At 40.5% G+C, this 22,166-nt stretch overlaps 1 protein-coding gene across 4 annotated transcripts in view; it reads left to right on the top strand.

The window, feature by feature from the left end:
* The first annotated feature begins 491 nt into the window (after positions 1-491).
* HECTD2 (HECT domain E3 ubiquitin protein ligase 2) overlaps positions 492-22,166 on the top strand; it is an 80,076-nt gene continuing 58,401 nt past the window's right edge. For 2 of the 4 annotated variants that reach the window (XR_004346219.1, XM_032608469.1), the window contains exons 1-2: positions 492-786; positions 13,254-13,383. Coding sequence is in view for 1 of the 4 variants with exons in the window: in XM_032608469.1 (XP_032464360.1) it covers positions 649-786; positions 13,254-13,383 (268 nt within the window). In the remaining 3 variants the exon portion in view is untranslated. The remainder of the gene's footprint in view (positions 787-13,253; positions 13,384-22,166) is intronic. The other 2 variants (XR_004346220.1, XR_004346221.1) reach the window with 1 other exon arrangement.

Genomic DNA, 22,166 nt, shown 5'->3' on the forward strand with positions numbered 1-22,166 from the left:
CATTGGCCCCAAGGCGACGGCTTTGCGGGCGCTGGGGAGGAAAAGGCCACCAGCCTAGATCCCGCGGGTCTACGCGCCCCAAGTCAGGGCCGTCCGTGCAGAGGAGGCTGCCGCGCTCGCCCCGCCCCACAGGCGCCACTCGGGAACGCTCTATCCCTGCGCGACCCTTTGCAGGCCTCGCCTTTCCCCCCGCCCCCCAGTCCCGAGCCTCTAGTCCGAAACCCCTCCTTGCCATCTGGGGCGACAGTCCGCAAACAACATGGCGGCGCAGCGGCGGCGGCGCCTCGTCTCCTGGCCCAAGGGGTTAGCAAGGGCGACCGCGGCCAGCTCCCAGGACGCGCGACCCGCGAGCCCAGCCGGGGGCGGGGCGGGGGCGATTGAGGAGAGCAGCAGGCGGGAGCGGCTGGCGGGTGGAGCGAGCGGGGGCGGGGGCGGGGCATCCGGGCGCGCGCGCGGTGCGGGTGCGCGGCGGGTGCGCGGGCGCGGGCGCGGGCGCGGGCGGGGGCGGAGCGGCGGCTGAGGTTGGACGCGACGGCGCAGAGCCCTCTCGCGGCCGCGGCGGCAGCAGCGCCAGCCCCAGCAGCAGCCTGGCCGCCGCCGCCGCCGCCGCTGCCGCCGCCGCCTAGCGCTCCCGCTGCTCTGCCTGACATGAGTGAGGTGGATCGGGTGCCCTCGCCCGCCGCGCCGCCGGCTGTGGCGGCGACTGCGCCCGAGGAGAAGAAAGGGAAGGAACCGGAGCGCGAGAAGCTGCCGCCCATCGTGTCGGCTGGCGCCGGTGCGACTGCGGTAGGTGCCGGGCGGGGGCCGCGGGGCGCCCCGACGGCAGGTCGGGACGGGGGGAGAGGGGTGCCCGGGGACCCGCGTATCCTCCGGGGAGCCCCGGACCCGCCCGGGGAGAAGCGCTCAGGCTCCCCTTTCTCGGGCCGAAATCAAAGAGTTGTGCCTCGTGGGCAGCCGTGATCACTTCGCGATCTGCACCTTCCACCCTCGGGAAGTGTCGGGGTGGCCGGATACGCTGGCTGTTTTCGGTTATTTTCTGGCTTGGGGGGTTCCTACTTTCTCTAAGGAAATGACCAGCATCTTGGAGTCGGCATCATCTGTTGGATAAGGATAAGGTGTCAGGCAGGCGGGAGTGGGTTTTCCGCTGAGCTATCTGCCTGTCTTGGGAGAGCGAATATTTCCCCCTTTTCCTCGCTTTTCTTTCCGTTCCCCCTTCAGATTGAACAGTCTGCGGCGAGTTTCCACCTAATTGTGACCTTTCCGTTACTGTCAGCCTCGATGGTGGTTTTATTTTTCATATGATACAGGCGTGTGACGTAAGGTGGGGAAGCTTTTTTAACCTTTTATTTATACTCAAGTGATCTGAGCTTCACGGGGATGATTTCCCAGATGGATTTTTTTAAGGATTATTTGGAGAGCGCTCTCAGGCTTCAAACTACATATTGCCAGATGATGTAATGGGACAGCCCCTCTTCCCCGTTTCTACTGGTGGTTTTGACTGTTTACTTTGGAGCACACACACAAAATTAACCTCTGATTTTTGAGATTTTTATTTGACATCATATTTAAATACTTCTTGAAACTTTAGTACATTTAAAGTGCATGACTTGTCATGCAGCCGTGCGTGACAAAATGGTAAAAGTTTAGAGACCATGGTACATTTTGTTTATTCCTGCTTGCAATTCATTTCTTAAAACCTCCCTCTTAAATGACTAAGAACTTACTAAAATAGCTCACTCTAAAGTATTATAGGAATAATGTTTTGATTTGGTAGGTTTTTCGAAAATGTCTAAGGACTGTGAACTGGAAATTGTTAGAACAAGCTCTTTACGTTAAATGAGCACAGCAGAGTGTAGACAGTGATAAAATGACACTTTAAAAAATTAGTACAGTTGATTGATAAGGTGGAGTTGCGGGTAGAAATGACCTTGGGAAATGCTTTGAAGGAATTTGTCACCCAACTGCTTGTAGACCCAGTTCTTGCTGTTGGTTTCCTGGGCTTTCAGAGCTTATCTGGGAAGTTCTTAACTGGCAAATAGGCAGTGTTTCAACAGTTCATTTCTAAGTCAGTTTAAAACAGTGAATGCATACATGCTTATAGGAACAGTTATGTGAATGAATTTAAGTCCTCAAGTAAGCACGCTCCCCCAAACTTATTTATTTCTGTGTAATTGAAAAACTGAAGGCTTGAAATAAAAACTTGGAGAAATTGATACAGTGTGGATACAGGTCTACAGACTGTTATCTGAAACCTTGGGGCTTTGAAATTCAGAGTTCTTCGGATTTTAGAAAGGTAATTCAGTACATATATCATGTATAATATCCACAGTGGGGTCCTGGCCATTTCCCCATAATCAAGCATATTAACAGCTCTGCAGTGAAATGTATGTGTTGTTCACACCAAATGAGGTAAGGTCTATAAGCAGCTTCCTGTCAGTTCAGCTCAGGTTGGATTGTCGGAGAGTTCAGATCAGGTACATGTTTTATCACCAAATAAGCTCTTTCAGTTTTAAGAGCTTAGAGGATTTTGGAAGTGTAATAAAGGAATATGGACTTGTACTACTAGACAAACAGAAGAATAGAGTGCAAGAAGTTTTTTAAGATCTTGAATAAAACCTTGAAAAGACAGGTTAAATCAGAAGAGGATACGAATGAATAGCAACACTTGAGATTTCTGAAGGCAGTTTCTGGTGCCTTACAAGCAGGGTTGGTAGCATTGTTTTTTTGTTTTTCTAAGTGACATTCAGAATTTAAGCCTCTTAGAAATGACAGAGGTTTATCATTAGCACTGATGTTCTGAGTCACATCAGGAGAGAAAAGGACTTAGGTTTTGCAGCAAGAGTTAGGAGAGCAAGGGAGAGATGAGCAACTTATCGATGATGATATGTGCTATGTATTTGTCAGAGATTTCTAGAGCTGGAATTCTGAGCTATAGCAATGTAAAGCCTTAGTCAAGAAAATCTGTGCTTGGTCCTCCAGAGGGCGAGAAAAGCAGGGAGCTGGCACAATGTCCGAATTCATCTGTAGGTGGAGAATGCCTTGCTGTGGGGGGCAGGGAAAGACAGCTTGTGGCCTGCTTGGTTGTTTTCCAGCCTCCGTGTGGATCATATAGAGCTTCTGGAGGTTTGCTTAGGAACCTGACTGCCATCAATAACTTATCTCTTTGAACCATTTTAGTGATTCTTCCTTTTTGCCCCAGGTTAACAGCTCTTTCTTTCTATGTAGATTGAGTTTATGACTCAATTACTGTAGCCCTACAGTACTAGCTTTTTCCAATAATCATTGTATCACGTTTCTGTGAGAGTTTGGAAATAGTTTAGAGTGACGGTTCCCTGAAATAAGTAGAAGGTCAGGTTATGATGACCCCAATTAAGCTTAAAGAGTTGGGATTGTATCCCAAAATTTTTTAAAAAGGTGCAGGGGTGGGATTGAGGGTGCAGGAAAGAACAGGCCTAACATGATTGATCCTAAGACTGCCTAAGTGTGCAGGAAGTCCATTCTAGCCAGCAAGTGCCTAACACGGTGGTCTCAAACCTGGCCATCATTGCCCAGGCCCAAATGCAGGCCAGTTAAATCAATTTCTGGGAGTGGGGCTCAGGCATCTTCTTTTTTTAAATTCTCAGGTGTAGCTAAGATTGAAAATTGACGCTCTATGTAGTGAATTAAAAGCTCCTTGGAGTCTGTATTTTAAGTACACTGCCCCGAGTCTGCTTAGTTAATGGAGCAGCATTTGAAATGGCGTAGTGAAAGGTGTGGATTAAGTGAATGAGGCACAGCAGAAATCAGATTTAGTGGGGAATTGAGAGAAATGGCAGTAAAGGTGGTTCTAGTTAGAGATGCTCACAGGTCCAAGATAGAGCCCTCAGAGGCCTCTCAGTGTTCGGGGTTTGGCCTTGCTGCTGTGGAGAGGTGATGTAGGCCTACAGAGCTAAGGGGAATAAGGAATATGAAGGGCTAACGATGTGAATATTTACTGAAGTTGACAGATTAGAGTGGAGAAGAATATTATAAAGTAGTTGCTGCTGTAATACAGAAGTTAGAAAAAATTGGTGAATGGGGAAGAAGAAAAGGGTCAAAGGAGGAGCAGATAATAGTGATGAGTGAGGATGAGTTTGTCTACTTCATCATTTAAATCAGGTGAGAAGAGAAAGGGAGATTCTCCATGGCATAGGGTTCAAGAAAGAGCTAGACTTTACTTAGGTCAGAGAGGTGAAAGGAAACGGAGGAAATCATTTTAGGATGGTAAAGGGAAGTTTGCCCACAATGAAGGTCAGGAGACTTGTCAAGCAGGGGGAAGGTGAGAGCAAAGCTTAAGGTATGTGGAGAGGATTTGGTAGGAAGTCGGTAACAAGAGTGAGAAGTTTGTACATGTTGTGTCAGGAGTGTGTAAATGGGCTTGATGGAACCTCTGGGCCAAAATGTAACTACCGATTATTGAACATCTATTATGTTGAGCTTTGGGCTAGATGCTACAGAAAACACAAAGTTTAAAAAAAAAAAAAAAAAAGATTCCTGCCTCAGGGTAGGCAGGGCTGACACATGAAAACACAGCAAAGCAAAGCAATGTGTAAAAGCCACCATGTGCCATAGAAACAATTTGCTCTATAGGAGATCAGAGAAAGGATATCAGTGGGTGCAGAATTGTAAAGAAAGGGCTTAAAGTAAAGGTAATTATTTAGGCTGGCTGGCCATTGAAGGATGATAGGATTTGGATGGGCAAAAGCAAGTGGGAAAAGTAATCCAGTGGGGAAAACAATGTGAACGAGGCTTAAAGGGAAGAATTAGGGAGTAATAAAGTAAGCCCAATGGGAGCATGCTGGCAACTTGTGGGAGGTAAGTAGATTGCATGGGGGCTGGACAAATCAGCAGGTGGGGAAGTTGGGACTTTTTTTTTCCTGTTCTTAGCAGGAAACCATTGGAGTTTCTTAAATAGAGGAACAACATAATGAAATTAGTGGTAGTAATTAGAGGTAGTTAGACTGGAGGAGGAAGGAGAAAGAGGGCAAGGAAGGAGCTCTGCAGTTCATACTGGAGATCATGGGGCATCCGCTAGAGTTGTGGCCATGTGGTAAGGTATAAGGGCTGGAAGAATCCACACGAAGTGGAATCTAGTGGAACCTAGATAACAGGGATGAAAGAGAAGAAGATTAATAAAGAAAAAGGATTCTAAAGTTTGCAGATGAGTTCTGTCAGAGGAAAACATTTACATAAAAAGGCAATCCAGCCAACAGCATTCCAAATAAATGTGTATGTGTGAACTTCGATAAAACTTGCCCATCTAGGTGTTTGGAACAAACTTATTTTTGGAAAATTTTGTACCCTTTTCAAACGAGATGAGATGGGAAAGAATGAAGGCTATGGTGGTAAAAGGGTCTTAAGCAATTTAATAAACCACAGATATTACAAAAATGCATCATTTATGCATATGTGTAATACATATAAATAATACAAGTGATTTCACCATTTACTTCAGTACCTACTCTGTGCCAGGCATTTTCCATGTATCTTTCATCTAGTCAGTTAGTGCAACTAAAGCCAATCACCTAACTGCTGTGACCGTGAGGAAGATACTCTTCCCACTTAACAGACAGGAATCTGAGAGTCAGGTTATGTGTAGTATACCTTGCCAGAGGGTAAAATGGCTAGTAAGGGGCAGAGCTCGGTTTCAATTGAGACTTTTCTAGCTCAAAAAAATGCCACGCTCTTTGCCTTATTCCATGTACTCTGTATCTGTGGTCAGAGACCATGGGGTTCAAAGAACCCGTATCTATAGCCGTATTTCCTAGTTTAGAAGAAAGGATGTGGCCCAGGGACAAATTTGTTCACAACTTCGTTACTAGAGATAGAACTGTTACGGGAGAGAAATATGTATTCTAGAATATCTGATAATATCAGTTTTAATTATGGTATGAACGTATCATTTAATTCTATGTAAAATAAAGCAATCTCATTAAAGAAGAGTGATCAGAGATTCATAAGACGCAAAAAGGGAAGGCTGTCGCTACATAAATACATAACCAAGGTGTGTCTAATTTTGAGTGGGTTGTAAAGTCGTCTGCCAACTTTTCTTTAAATTGCAAAGCCATATTGTAGTTGCCTACTTATCCTCCCATTCAAAATTAACTCAGGATGTTAGGACATGAGTAATTTGACTATATTTACAGTTGAAGAAAAATGGTCATTATAAGTTACAAACCAGGGGCTTCCCTGGTGGTGCAGTGGTTGAGAATATGCCTGCCAATGCGGGAGACATAGGTTTGAGCCCTGGTCTGGGAAAATCCCACATGCCGCGGAGCATCTAGGCCCGTGAGCCACAACTACTGAGCCTGCGCATCTGGAGCTTGTGTTCCGCAACAAGAGAGGCCGCGACAGTGAGAGGCCTGCGCACTGCCATGAAGAGTGGCCCCCGCTCGCCGCAACTAGAAAAAGACCTCGCACAGAAACGAAGACCCAACACAGCCATAAATAAATAAATAAATAAATAAATTTAAAAAAAAGAATCCGCCTGCCAATGCAGGGGACACGGGTTTGAGCCCTGGTCTGGGAAGATCCCACATGCTGTGGAGCCACTAAGCCCGTGCACCACAGCTACTGAGCCTGCGCTCTAGAGCCCGCAAGCCACAACTACTGAGCCCGCGAGCCACAACTACTGAAGCCCGCGCGCCTAGAGCCCGTGCTCCTCAACAAGAGAAGCCACCGTAATGAGAAGCCCGCGCACAGCAATGAAGACCCAACACAGCCAAAAATAAATAAATTTGTTTATTTATTTATTTTAAAAAAAACATAACTTATGAACCACAGAACCTCTAGAAGTGTCCAGTATGATACTGCCTTGCTATTTGTAGCTCCCTTTCTATAAAATGGGGAAAATAGTAGTAGAACTTACCTCACAGGGTAGATAAGAAGACTAACTTAGTTAATACACATAAAGTATTTAAGAAAGAGCCTTGACAAAGTAAGCATTCACGTAAGCCAGCCAGCCCTTTCCCATCCTGTCCTGTGGCTTCAGTACTTTCCTTTACAAGCTTTCTTGGTTTTTTTTTTTTCGGCTGCAACTTGTACGCATCTTGCAGGATCTTGGTTCCCTGACTAGGGGTCGGACCCGGGCCACAGCAGTGAAAGCCCCGAATCCTAACCACTAGACCACTAGGGAACTGCTTTACAACCTTCTATATCAAGCCTCAAGCTCGACAGATACTACCTTTATCAACCTACCTGCACCACCCCCCTCCACACACACACACACACACACACACACACACACACACACACACACACACGGGCCCTCTCTGAATTAAGGGATGTCATGCGCTCTCTGAACTCTTCAGGGCTGGGGTATGGTACATATGAATTTTTCTGAAAGGGAAAAGTAATGGCTTCAGAAAGGGGTACTGCTCACTGTTCCAGTGTAGCAGCTTAGTCTGGCATAGTGTACGGAAATTAACTTGCTTATATTTACTTGAATTGAGGAAGAGAGAGTAGCGAAAGATCAACAGAAGATGAATGAAGAAGGAGGTGGAGCTGAGAAAGCTCTGGAAAGTTTGGATTTTTCTACTTTTTCTCCTGTGATAAGGATCCCTTCTTGCACTATAAAAATGTTAGACTGCTAAGCCTTATATGAATAACTAGTTGTTCTTAAGTTGATATTTATAACTTGGTGACAGTTTAGTAAGCAGTCAAAAAACATTTTGCAGGGAATAATTATAATAAATGTCTGTGCCTTTTAAAAATAGAAACTATTAAAATTTTACTAATTCATGTTAATTGAAAAGTCATTGTGAAGTTTGAACGTAGTCATTAAAGAAAGCTGTGTTTCAAATTAACTTGGTTTTGATCCAGACATTTTTATTAAAGAACAGTAAATTGGTTGAGAATTGTGACTACCTCAAATCACACATTTTAAAAGTAGTATTTTATCCTATAAGGGTAATCTGTTGATGCAATTTCTTTTTTTCCCATCTTGTGAAATAAGTGAATAAAATCACCCAAGCCAGTTTGCCTTTCTGATAAGCAAACACTGAAATTTCTGAGCATCAGGACTAACATTTCCTTTGTATTAAGTAGAGTTAGTTTTCAGTTATCTATAAGGTCAATCGCATTGTGATTTTTTTTTTTTTGAGTGTTAAAGTTTTGTTTCAGAATCCACATCCTTCCTAGACTCCTTTGAAAGATGTGGTTTATATCACTTAAAGAAAGCAATTTCACTTGGGCCGGTGCTATTTAGTTGGGGAGGGAGATTCTTCACACCTTGAAGGTAGCCAACTTTTCACATCTTAGTAGAAGGTTATAGAGCACTGATTTTATAACCTAGTATCCTAATAAGGAACTGTGAAAAAACATACAAAAAAGAAGAACAAAATACCTTTACCCAGGAGCAGGGCCTAAAATAGTCTCCTTTGTAGACTCTAAATACAGTTAAGGCCTCTCATCTGGTATGGCCCTAACTGGTAGTTTAGGTCAATTTATTTTAAAAGTTGGTAAAGCAAAGTATATTCAGTGCTTTTTATTTTAACTTAAAACATATAAATGTACATTTGTTCACCAATCTTTTGACATAGTAACATTTGCTCAGTATCTCAGGAAGCCACTCAAGTCTTTTGTAAAGTAGTTTTTCTATGCACCATAGGTATTCCCTGGACTCATTGAGACTGAAGGATCCCTGCTTTATATTAAGAGCACTTAATGTATTGCTGAACTATTCATCTTTGGGTTTGAAAAATAAATTCCATTGAGGTGTGACCAAAGTGTGCAGATTGCCATTGTCCCTATATACATATCTGAAATGACCAAAGCAAGAAACTCAGTTTTTATTACTTCAGATATCTTTGATTCTTCGGCTATATTTTATACCGTATTTAAATTTGCTACCTGTCCAGCAAATCTTTTCTTCCAGAATGATGCAGGGAAATGATGAAATCATTATAATAATTCTGTCCTAATTCCTAAGATTGTATGTTGGATTGGATCTAGTTTAAGAAAGTATTCTTTCATCTATATCAGCTCTGTCCAATAGAAATAGAATGTGAACCACATACATAATTTAAAGTTTTCTAATAGCCACATTAAAAAGAATAAAAATAAAGATGTAAAATAAATTTTAATAATGTATTTTATTTAATACAGTATATCAAGAAATTTACCATTTCAGCATTTAATTAATATAGACGCTTAATGAGATATTTTATCTCTTCTTCATACTAAGCCTTTGAACACTGTGTATTTTACACTTACTAGCACATTTCAAGTGCTCAGTAGCAAATGGTTATATTAGTGCAGATTTAAATGTTGTCTTCTTGTTCTCCCAAGATTTCTTAGATTCATTCTTCGTTCTAATTACTGTTTATTCCTACTGCAGCAGTCCTCAACATGTGGTCCTCAACATCCTTTTAGATGTCCATGAGGTCAAAACTACCTTTGTAACGATACTGGGATGTTTTTTGCATTGCCTTGTTCTCTCTGATTCTCTCAAGTGTACGGTGTAGTTTTCTGTGTGACACATGATATTGCAACAAATTGAATGCAGAAACAGATATAAAAATAGATTTGCAAAATGTAAACCATGCCACTCTTCTCACTGATTTTTGTTTGGGAAAATAGTTAATTGTCCATAAGTGGGTTTATTTTATTTTAAAAGGAATTGTACATACATACAATAATTTTTAAGAATTCAGAGAGGTCCTGAAACTAGAAAGTTTGAGAACCACTATGCTAGTGTATGTAGAATTTCCTTTGTATTATTACCATTAATGCTTTTTATTTGGTATTACTAATAACAGATATTCTACATAAGTGAATTTTCCAACTAGCCAAGTGTTGTTCGACATTTTAGAATACCCAGTCATTTATTGTATGGAACATTTTCTGAAATAACATTATGTACATCTCTTCTCAAATAGAAGATACTGAACATAATTTAACATATCCTGGTGACTGGATCCCCTATGACAACTTTGCACAGCCAACTAAACCAAAGGGCTCTATGGAGAATCCATCTACCTGTGCATTTGTGTGTGTTGTCTCTATAGTAAATAAAACTTCTGCCAGTCTCACTTATCTAATAGCTAGAATGCAACATTAATTTTTACTTGATATGATTTAAAATGCTAGCATTTCCAGCTGGTTGCAAAGCTAGTAGTTTAAAATATGTTGTGAATAATGAATTTTGTAAACATTACAAAATAATGAATTTTGTAAACAGTTAAAAAAATTTTACTTCAGATACTCTAATATAGTGAGATATTATGACTTTAAAAAGTGTTTCATGATGGAACAGAGCCAGCAATTATTCTTTTTTTTTTTTTTTTTTTTTTTTGTGGTACGCGGGCCTCTCACTGTTGCGGAGCACAGGCTCCGGACGCGCAGGCTCAGCCGCTCCGCGGCATGTGGGATCCTCCCAGACCGGGGCACGAACCCGTGTCCCCTGCATCGGCAGGCAGACTCTCAACCACTGTGCCACCAGGGAAGCCCAGCAATTATTCTTTTATCAAAGATTGGTTTAGAGACTTCCCTGGCGTGCATTGGTTAGGACTCCACGGCTTCCACTGCAGGGGGCAGTTATAACAAGGAATGATATACTTTTTCAAATGTATAGTCTATTTTAATTTTATTTTTCTAATTAGCTAGGTCTGTGAACTTGAGCATATTGTTTTAATTTACCAAGATTATGCAAATTATGTAATTTACCAAGACTTTTATAGAAAAGTATTGCATATCACTATTTTATTAATCTCTTTCTCCAATTTTCTCTGTCCTCCTTGGGAATCTACATTATAAATCTGTTAGAGATTAGAACTGATAGTTGTTAAATGGCTTTATTGATTGAATCAGTTACTTGTGGGTTTTTTTTTTAATTATTTGAAGATTCCACAAGTGAACCAAGCAATGTTCTTTGGAATCTCCTTTTATTAAGAAGGAGCAGAGGAAGGGGGAGAAAAATAAAATAAAATATTGAGTCTTTCCCAGATTGCTAGAATGTCAAAGATTTTCCTAAAGTACAGTTAGTTTTTCTGCTTATGTTAATTTCCTCTGGTTAGGTGAGTTGCTCCTGAAGCTATTTTATTTCATTCAGCATATATCTATAAAAGTAGAGAAGATAACATCAACCACAAGAGTTGTGAAAGCAGGCTGATATATGTAACATACTTCCTATCGCATGATAAATCCTTAATAAGTGATAGCTACTGTAGTGAGAAACTCTGAGCTATAGTGGTTTAAGAATACAGACATTAAGGTTATTCAGACTAGAGTTTGAATTCCCACTTCCCAGCTCTGTGAACTTTGGCATGGTACTTCAGTTTCCTCGTTTGTAAAATGAAGTGTAAATATGCAACTCATAGGAATGTTGTATTAAAGCACCTAATATAATAGTAGGCATATACCTAGTACTCAATACATGACTTGTTTTAGTGTGTTATTATCATAGGAGTAACCATTTGTGAAACACTCAGCGTGTCATATGTTCTGTACAAGACCCTAGATGACGTTGTCTGTGATTCTGGAACTTCAGATTCATATCCTACATCTGTTAGAAGATGACTTTATTTCAGTTGGGCAATATGTTTAACTTTTTTTAGGCTGGATCATGTAGCCTAATCCTAACACAGAAATATTGATTCAGACTTCACTGAGCCTAAATCTAGCCAAAAAGCAAGCAAAAACAAATAAAGCAAACAAACAAACGAACAAACAAACAAACCCAAATTCTTTGAGCAGCCAAATATGTCACACACACAAAATCGCATATGTACTTTCCTTATGGAAGCATTCCTCAAGTTCTCATTTAGTGCCCCTCACATCTCTGTTGCTTTGTTAGCTGAATGACTTTAGGTGAGTCTCAATTCCATTTTCCTCATCTATGAAATAGAGGAGTTAAATAACTAATTTCTAGAAATCTCAAGTCCAGAAACTTTTAAATTCTTTGTGTATAGCATCTGAATTTTTTGGGGTTATTTTTCTATACTAATCTCTTAAAAAGAAAAAACAATAAATTTACTCTGAAGTGTAGGATCTATGCACAGGATTCCCTGGACGTCAAGCTCTGTGATTAATAAGGAATTTCTAGTCCAGCATGAAGGACCAGTATGACACCAATTATAATTGCAGTGGAATAATTTAAGTAAATCACAAGTATAAATAAGAGTGATTGATTTTTGTGGAAATGGTGACCACCAGAAAAAGCTTTGCACAGAAGTTATGATAGAATGGGTTAGGCTGCATTTACAAGGTAGTCCCAAGTTTCAGTGTTTGAAAATTGTAAAGGTGCATTTATTGCTGATGGTATAATCTAATGTTGGTCAGCAGTGGCTCTGCCTCACATAGTGATTCGGGGACCCAAGCCAACGAGTGCTCTAGCATCTCAGCTTGTAGCCTCTGGGATTATTACAGTGGAAGAAAAGAGAGAGGAACTGGAGATTCTCCCACCAGCCTTAAATGCATCAGTACTTTCTGGTCCCAAAATGGCAGACATCACTTCTGCTTCTGGCCTGTTAGAATTAATCAGATGGCTCCATTTAGCTGTAAGAGAGTGGGCGATGTGGGAAAGTGAATATTTGGTGAGTGTAAATGTTTTTGCAACATGGTATCTGAGTTGATTCTAAAAAGCTAAGTGGAAATCAGTCTGGTAAATGAGGAAGGAGGAAATGAAAAACTCTCTACTCTGAAAGCAAAGAATGCCTAGCCATATTTTTCTTAAGTCTCCTTACACCCAAAGTCCAATCGCGTGTTTAGAGAAATAAATGAGCTCTAAAAGATTTATCTTTTGACCTGAGCTTTTGAAGTTGCATCAAGACTAGAAAACCTTTTTAATCAATCAACCTGCGAAGTATCATATGCATGTTAACTACTGAAAAAATATTTGTGGAGGTCACAAAAACAGTGTTACCTAAATACCAAGTTAAAATAGCAGATAACATGAATGAAACGTGTACTGTGGGCAAGGAACTCTGCTCATTGTTTTACATGCATTATCTCAGTTAAACCTCACAGTAACCGTGTGAGGTACTGTTATTATCCCCATTTCCAAACTTTATCAACCTGTAAGCAGTTAGATGGCATGACTGTTTTCCTTTTATACTTAAAACAATTTGGTCCTGGAAAAGGTAAGTCAATAATATATACAGGTTTTATCTATCTATCTATCGTGCATCTATCATCAGATTAAAATCTCTCTTTTAAATGTTTATGATTTTTGCAGTAAAATAATTTAAATAGAGTGACTAGGAATTATGCTGCAATGTTAACTTTTCTGTTTTTAGGGTTTGGACAGGGGATCCAAAGGCCAGATTTCTACTTCCAGCAGTTTTATTTCAACTGTTAACCAGAAGAAAGAAGCCGCTGAAAACAGAAGTTCACCTACACATCTTGTTTTCCCTAACATCAAGAATGGTAAAAAAAATTGAATTTTAAAAATTAATGTAGTTACAATTATTAAAAGTATATGTAGTATGTGTATCTTGGCGCAAGTATATTATTGAACTATTAAAAAGTAGATTTTAATTATTCAGTGTTGTTCTACTAGGTCTAGTTAGTTAATACAATAAAAAATAAGCTATAAATATTTACAAAAAGGAGCAAAATCATTATTTTTAGGTAACTGTTACCTAGAGTAAGAGAATCACATACAAAGCTCATGAATAAGAAAGTTTGGTTAGGGAGCCTGACACAATATAAACATACAAAAATTCAGTAGATTTCCATTATTTGAGCAGTAATCAATCAGAAGAGTTGATGGGAAATATATGAAATATTTAGAAATAAACCAAGGAGAAAGTGAGCAAAACCTATACGAAGAAAAACTATGAAACTTTATCAAGAGACTAAAAGATGGTTTGAATGGAAAAACTTAAATATCATAGAGATCTCAGATACACCCGATTTATTCTCTAACATTTAATGAATTTTTCAACAGTTTTTTTGGGGGAAACTTAAGAAAATGATGCTCTATTTGATTTATAAGAATAAATGAGAGAATGCAAGGAAAAGTAATGGGGGAACCCATTCCTTCGTATTACTATATATTATAAAGCTGTACCAATGGTAGGACTACCACCAAGGTAACCAAATACATGGAGATGGATCAGTAAAACATAACGTATATAAATGATATTAAATTATTCAAAAGATGAAATTAGGCCAACTAGCCAACTTTTTGAAAATGGTAACTTTAGATTTTTAAAAACTACAAAAGTACTAGAAGAAAACACAGGAAATTGTTTTTATAATAAAATTCTTGGAATGATAGCAATGTGAACAGCCATAAAACAAAAAAATTGAAAAGTTTGAAGACATAAGAAAATTTAAAAGTTCTATAGGAATTTTAGAATGTCATAAATAAAGTTAAAGTAAGATGTCATAGTCAGTGAAAACAAATCCTTGAATCATAGAGATCATTAATAAATCAGTAAAATGAAGATTTCATTAGGAAAAAAAGACAAAGTGTATGAACAGACCCATCAAAAAAGGAAATATGAATAATAAATACACGTGAAAGGATGCTCAGTCTCACTAGTATTAAAGGAAGTACAGATTAAAACAAATAGTTAACATTTCCCTACTCAGTGGCAGAGAATGAAGACGTGTATCTGTGGGGTTGTCTAGGGAGTGTGAAAATGGGCACTTTTATGAGTAGAGGGCTTGGAAATTGATACAACTTTTCTGGAGAGCAAATTATTTGACATACATTCAATTTTTTAAATGTTCATGTACTTGCTGATCCAGTGTTACATTTCTAGGAATTTATTCTAAGGAAATAACGTATGTTGAAAGACCTATGGAAAGAATGTACATTGTTTATAATAGTGGTATTTGAAGCAATCTAAATGAATTGGTTGACTAAATTATGGTAATCCATATTGTAAATACCATGCTTTTATTAAGAGATGACAGGTATATAAATTTTCTAGGAGAAATACTTATAATACATTGTAAGATGAAAAATGCAAGTTACACAGTAATAGGTAGAATATGACTCCAATTTTTTTAAGTGTGGGGAAACCTTTTATACTTCTTTGAGCAGAATAAAGAAGTATGGAAGGATGCCCACGAGCCTGTTAATGGTTTCCTCAGGAAAGTAGGATTGGGTGGATATTATTAATATGCTCGATTTCTTTATACAACTCTATATTGTTTTATCACAGGGAACATATACTACTTGCATAATTTTAAGTGCCCCTTACCCTGTAATGAAACAAAACAAATCTGCAAAGGTTTAGATGTCCCTCACACCTGGACAAAAAACAACAAACCTCAGAATGTTTAAGGACCTTGTCCCTGGTAAATTGCTGTGTCCATAAGCTGCACATGGCATAAATTATTCTTGCACATATTTTCTGTTGACACTCCAAAGGATTGCTAGACCTATTCTACACTCTTGCAAGTTAGTATTTATATTGTCTCATTTATCAACCTTTGCCTTTGATAATTTCTTTCTTCTTTTATTTTTTTAGATTTAATTTAATTTATTTTTTTATACAGCAGGTTCTTATTAGTTATCTGTTTTATACATATTAGTGTATATATGTCAACCCCAATCTCCCAATTCATCCCACCACCACCACCACCACCACCCCTGCCCCACTTTCCCCCCTTGGTGTCCATACATTTGTTCTCTACATCTGTGTCTCTATTTCTGCCTTGCAAACCAGTTCATCCGTACCATTTTTCTAGATTCCACATATATGCGTTAATGTACGATATTTGTTTTTCTCTTTCGGACTTACTTCACCCTGTATGACAGTCTCTTGGTCCATCCACGTCTCTACAAATGACCCAATTTTGTTTCTTTTAATGGCTGAGTAATATTCCATTGTATATATGTACCACATCTTCTTTATCCATTCGTCTATCAGTGGGCATTTAGGTTGCTTCCATGACCTGGCTATTGTAAATAGTGCTGCAGTGAATTTGGAGTGCATGTGTCTTTTTGAATTATGGTTTTCTCAGGGTATATGCCCAGTAGTGGGATTGCTGGGTCATATGGTGATTCTATTTTTAGTTTTTGAGGAACCTCCATACTGTTCTCCATAATGGCTCTATCAATTTACATTCCCACCAGCAGTGCAAGAGGGTTCTCTTTTCTCCACACCCTCTCCAGCATTTGTTGCTCCTAGATTTTCTGATGATGCCCATTCTAACCTGTGTGAGGTGATACCTCATTGTAGTTTTGATTTGCATTTCTCTAATAATTAGTGATGTTGAGCATCTTTTCATGTGCCTCTTGGCCATCTGTAGTCTTCTTTGGAGAAAAGTCTATTTAGGTCTTCTGCCCATTTTTTGACTGGGTTGTTGGTTTTTTTAATACTGAGCTGCATGAGCTGTTTGTATATTTTGGAGATTAATATTTTGTCCATTGATTCGTTTGCAAATATTTTCTCCCATTCTGAGGGTTGACTTTTTGTCTTGTTTATAGTTTCCTTTGCTGTGCAAAAGCTTTTAAATTTCTTTAGATCCCATTTGTTTATTTTTGTTTTTATTTCCATTACTCTAGGAGGTGGGTCAAAGATGACCTTGCTGTGATTTATGTCATGGAGTGTTCTGCCTATGTTTTCCTCTAAGAGTTTTATAGTGTCTGGCCTTACATTTAGGTCTCTAATCTGTTTTGAGTTTATTCTTGTGTACGGTGTTAGGGAGTGTCCTAATTTCATTCTTTTACATGTAGCTGTCCAGTTTTCCAGCACCACTTATTGAAGAGACTGTCTTTTCTCCATTGTATAGCCTTGCCTCCTTTGTCATAGATTAGTTGGCCATAGGTGTGTAGGTTTATCTCTGGGCTTTCTATCCTGTTCCATTGATCAACATTTCTGTTTTTGTGCCAGTACCATATTGTCTTGATTACTGTAGCTTTGTAGTATAGTCTGAAGTCAGGGAGTCTGATTCCTCCAGGCCCATTTTTTTCCCTCAAGATTGCTTTGGCTATTCGGGGTCTTTCTTCTTTTATTTACATACACACACACAAGCATATTTCATTACCTCAGTCTTATTCTAAGGCGTCACCAGTGCCCGTATGTCACAGTCCTGCAACCCACAACAAAACAAACTTATAATTGTGATACCATTATACCATAAGTAAATAAAGTGAGCCTATTTGATGGGGGAGAGGAGTTCAGAGGGATGATTTCTATTTTAGACATGAACTAGATACTAACTGTAACCTTTATTTGTATAATATTTACAATTTAGGGAAACCTTTCATGTAATTTTCTTTGAGCAATCACATAAAATAGAATAGGTATTAGAATCATTGCCATATAGTTTTCTGTTGCTGCTTAACGAATTATCACAAACGTAATATCTTAAAAACAACACCATTTATTAGCTCACAGCTCTTTAAGTCAGAGGTCTTGGTGGGTGTGGCTGGGTTTTCTACTTGGGAGTCTCTCAAGGTGGAAGCTGGGCTGGACTCTGGGGAAGAATCCTCCTCCAAGGTCCTCAGGTTGCTGGCAGAACTCACTGTATGCAGTTGAGACTGAGGTCCCGTCTCCTCGCTGACTGTCAGTCAGGGCTGCTCTCAGCTTCCAGGGACCCTCACAGGTTGCCACGGGCTGCCCCCAGGCCCTTTGGCGGTATCCCAGCCTACTGTTTCAGGGCTGGCAGCAGGATCCCTTGTGTCGAATCCCCTTAGTGCTTCCAGTGCCTCTGCCTTTGCCTTCTGCAACCAGTGGGAGAAAGCTCTCTACTTGTAAAGGCCTCACGTTACAAGGTTTTGCCTACCTGGATAATCTCCCTATTTTAAGGTCAAGCAGTTAGTAGCCTTAATTAGATCTGCACAACCCCTTTTGTCATGTTATGCAAGGTGATCAGGATGGAACACCAGGAGGCTGAGAATCGTCCAGCCATCTTAAAATTCTGCTTCTCACACCCATAAGAGAATTGGCTCAGACAGGGTAAGTGACTTGGCCACAGTCATGCTGCTAAGTGACAGAAACACAATTCAATCCCACATTTTCTGACAACAGAACTCTTGTTCTGAGAGACAGAGGAAACTCCTGATTGACTTGTTTCTCTTGGCTGATTAATCATATCACATTAATCACACAACTCTAATTACATCATCTCCATACTCCCTAGCTTCCAAAATTAAATAAAAATTTTTTACCTTGACACGCAAGGATATTCGTAATATGACAGCTTTTCAACTTCATCTCCCGTCTTTCTCCTACATACTTACATTTCAACTATTCTCTGGGATGCCTCACACCTTTTTACCACAGAGTTTTTGCAATTTTTTCCCACTGCCTGGAACACTCTGTCCCCTCTTCTCTACCTGTCAGATCCTGTCTGTTCTTCAAAGCTACCTTTTTACTAAACCTTTACTGATTCTCCCTAACCAGATGTAATTCTTCCCTTCTTACAATTTAGGGTTTTTTTTCTCACCTCTTTTAGTCTCTCAACCTTGTGTAGTATCACTTGTGTACTTTAATCTCCTAGACTGTATGTTTCATGAGGGAATAAATACCTTTGTAACCCCTGCAGAGCCTAGGACAGTCCCCTTATTCATCAGGGGATCTTAGCAAGTATTTATCGCATAGGATGAAACAAGAGAGAACTCGGGACTGGAAGGAGCTGTGCAAGTGGGCGCACCAGAGCAGTAACACCAGCAGCCACACCAGCGACTTCATATAGTGCCCACTGCGTGTCGGGCACAATTCCAAGCACTGTACAGATATAGACTCCAGGAGTCCCTACAGCAGCCTGAGATAGGAATTAGTTTCCTAGTCCAAGGGTAAGGAAACTTAAGCCACAGAGAGTTGTAAGTGCTTGCCCTGCATGAATTTATGTAGCTAATGAATGGCAGAGACAGAAAAAGGAAAAGAGAGTCAAAGGTAGTTTAAAAGAAGGAGAGTTGGTAAAAAGAAAAGGAAATGAGCCCTGAAGGAGCTAAGAGACCCAGGTTGTGCTATGACTTGGAAATTCAAGGGAAAAGAAAATTTAAAGAAGAGGATTTAGTCAATAACGCCATTGGTAAGAGAGGACAAGATGAGTAAGCACTGCGGCAGAGCCAAGGATTTGTTGGTTAATGTGTTTTGGTGACTTTGAGAACAGTTTCAGTAGGATGGGATGAGGAGAATTCAAATTGTAAAAAGTTAACGGTAGAGCTAATTAAGGCTACTAATTGGTTGACCTTAAAATAGGGAGATTATCCAGGTAGGCAAAACCTTGTAACATGAGGCCTTTACAAGCAGAGAGCTTTCTCCCACTGGTTGCAGAAGACAAAGGCAGAGGCACTGGAAGCACTAAGGGGATTTGACACAAGGGATCCTGCTGCCAGCCCTGAAACAGTAGGCTGGGATACCGCCAAAGGGCCTGGGGGCAGCCCGTGGCAACCTGTGAGGGTCCCTGGAAGCTGAGAACAGCCCTGGCTGACAGTCAGCAAGGAGACGGGACCTCAGCCTCAACTGCAAACAGTGAGTTCCGCCAGCAACCTGAGGACCTTGGAGGAGGATTCTTCCCCAGAGTCCAGCCTAGCTTCCACCTTGAGAGACCCCCAAGTAGAAAACCCAGCCACACCCACCAAGACCTCTGACTTAAAGAGCTGTGAGCTGATAAATGGTGTTACCACTAATCTGGTAAGAATCTAGGGGCAGTGTAGACAGCCTTTAGAGTAGCTTGAACTGGAAGGAAGAAAGAAAGAACAGTGGAATTTTTTTTTTTTTAAAGCCAAGTCAAAAAAATATTTTTTTAACATCTTTATTGGAGTATAATTGCTTTACAATGGTGTGTTATAAAGCAGAAACTAGAACAGTGGAATCTTGCAGGGTAGTGTGGTCAAGCAAAAAGATCTGGCACAGGGAGAGGTTAAAGTTGCAGTAGGAACGTAAAATAATAAAATGGACAGAGAGAATAGGATCCAGGATGAAGACAAGCACAGGGGTTGAGGTGTTGGCTCCAGCAAGGAAAGAAGGGCACTTCTTGCTCAGACTATGGACTTGAGGGAAGAGAGGGAGTAGGAGAAGGAAATGGAAGTTTTTCTTGCCATGAATTTAGTCATCTACTTGGAGAATGTGTTAGTTTCCTAGGGCTTCTGCAATAAAGCACCACAGACTTGGTGGCTTAAAACAATAGAAATTTGTTCTCTCCTGGTTCTGGAGGCTATAAGTCTAAACTGCAGGTATTGGCCGGGTTGGTTCCTTTTGAAGCTTCTGAGGGAGAATCTGTTCCATGCCTCTGTCCTAGCTTCTGCTGGTTGCCAGCAATTCTTGGTGTCCCTTGGCTTGTAGATGCCTCACTGCAATCTCTGCCCCTATCTTTACATGGCCTTCTCTCCTGTATGTCTTTCTGTGCCCAAATTTCTCTCTTCTTGTAAGGACACCAGTCACTGGATTAGGGCCCATCCCGATCCAGTATGACCTCATCTTAATTTAGTTACAACTACAAAGACCTTATTTCCAAATAAAGTCACATTAACAGGTCCTGGGGGTTTAGGACTTCAACATATCTTTCTGGCTGACACAGTTCAGCCCACAGCAGAGGGTTAGAAACCTTATGAACACTGAATTGTCTGCTAAGGAGAATGATAGGGAATCAAAAGGAAAGGATGCATAGCCATAACCTTCTTCGTTTGGGCTGTTTGTTCAAATTCCTTAGCTTTTGATTCCCACTGACACTATACTCCATTCTTTCTACACTGCTACTATCTTAATCTCTGAGCCCAGCTCACCAGCATGTTGCCCACACCTGCCTGTCTCCTCCCTGGGTGCATGTATTGATTCAGAATGTGGTCCACCTACTTGGGCTCCCGCCACTTGTCTGCTTCCCTCTCATCTGTTCCCTTATTGTGGAATCTGCAGTCAGCCCGACCCTAAACTTGGAGTATTTGTATATATGTCACTCTATAGGAATAGGCCTGTTAGCAGACTTCCTTTACCATGTTGGAACTCCTAGTGCTGACTTCTCCTAGCTGTTCTGTCTGGATGCTGGTTGAATTCGGCATGGAGTTCATATGTCAAGACTGCTGCAAAAGAAGTCTTTTATTGAGTGGGAAGTTAGACAAAGTCTTCCAAATGTAAGCGTGTTTATAATTCCATGATCTTTTGCGAAGCCTCTCTTGCCAATAAGTTTGTTTCCTCAAAGATGCCTCATTCTTGGCATTTATTACAATTTCCCTCCCTCTAGCGGGACCTGTGCTGGGTATTCTCTAACAGCTTGTCTCCCCGTCTGATCTTCAAATGGTATTAGAGAAGCTGCAAAAGCCCAGCGTGGGTTTACCTAACAGCTGAGGGATGCCTTTCCTCCCTGTAGATCACATGACTAGGTATGCCTCTCGAGTTGGCTGTCCTTTTAAAGATCAGACAAGTGTGGGAGTTTTACCTACTATAACAGCTGCTGGAGATGATACATCTTCAGAAAAACAATGTAAATGGTAAGTAATGGTGTGGGGTGGTAAGCACTACATCCTCTCTTACTCTTTTGTACCTTCCTTTCTACAGTGATTGTGCTCCTGTCAGATTATTTAAAACATCTTTAAACAGCACAGACCATCTTTAAAAGAAAGGAAATAATTCCTCTCCAAACCTTTTAAAATATCTTTGCGCTCTTGGTAATTCAGAAAGAGTTGACGTTAACTCTGACAGTGTTCCGGGGCACTGTTCCTCTCCCAGCTCAGTCTGTTTTATGAGTTTACTCTAGAAGAGCCCTGAGGTGACATAATGAACTGTGCAATTTTTACACGCTCTGGAGAATTGCATCCCATGCTCTTTGCTGCTCTGAAAGAGCCAAGAGAACAGAGTGGTCTTCAGCTCAGATGGTGCTGGATCTGTGTGTGGTGGGATGCTGTGATCTATTCGCAGGTGAAGTGCCACAGAGTTTTCACAGTTTCTCCAAAAGCAGCTTTAGAGGCAGACAGGGAAACAAACTGTGAGAAGAAACCCAGCACAGGACTTGCCATCTGGGGAGAGAAAAGTACTCACAATAACTGCTATAGGATTTCCATCTTAGAAAAAGTATCTCCAAGGCCTCAAATGACCCCATTTCCAGGATTCCTGGGAGAATGAATTGATTTTGGACTAAATCTCCAAGATTCTTTTGTAGGTCCGTCAGTAATCTTGGACTTAGCTTTTCTTAACCATGCCTATGGGAGCGATATATCTGTCAAGAACTTAGAGTACCTTGCTGCATTGATTTGTTGATTCGTCTGTCTCTTGACTAGTCTATAAACTCCTTAAGCTTCTTTT

This window comes from Phocoena sinus, chromosome 16 (genome assembly GCF_008692025.1).
Source record: "Phocoena sinus isolate mPhoSin1 chromosome 16, mPhoSin1.pri, whole genome shotgun sequence".
NCBI classification, from domain to species: Eukaryota; Metazoa; Chordata; class Mammalia; order Artiodactyla; family Phocoenidae; genus Phocoena; species Phocoena sinus.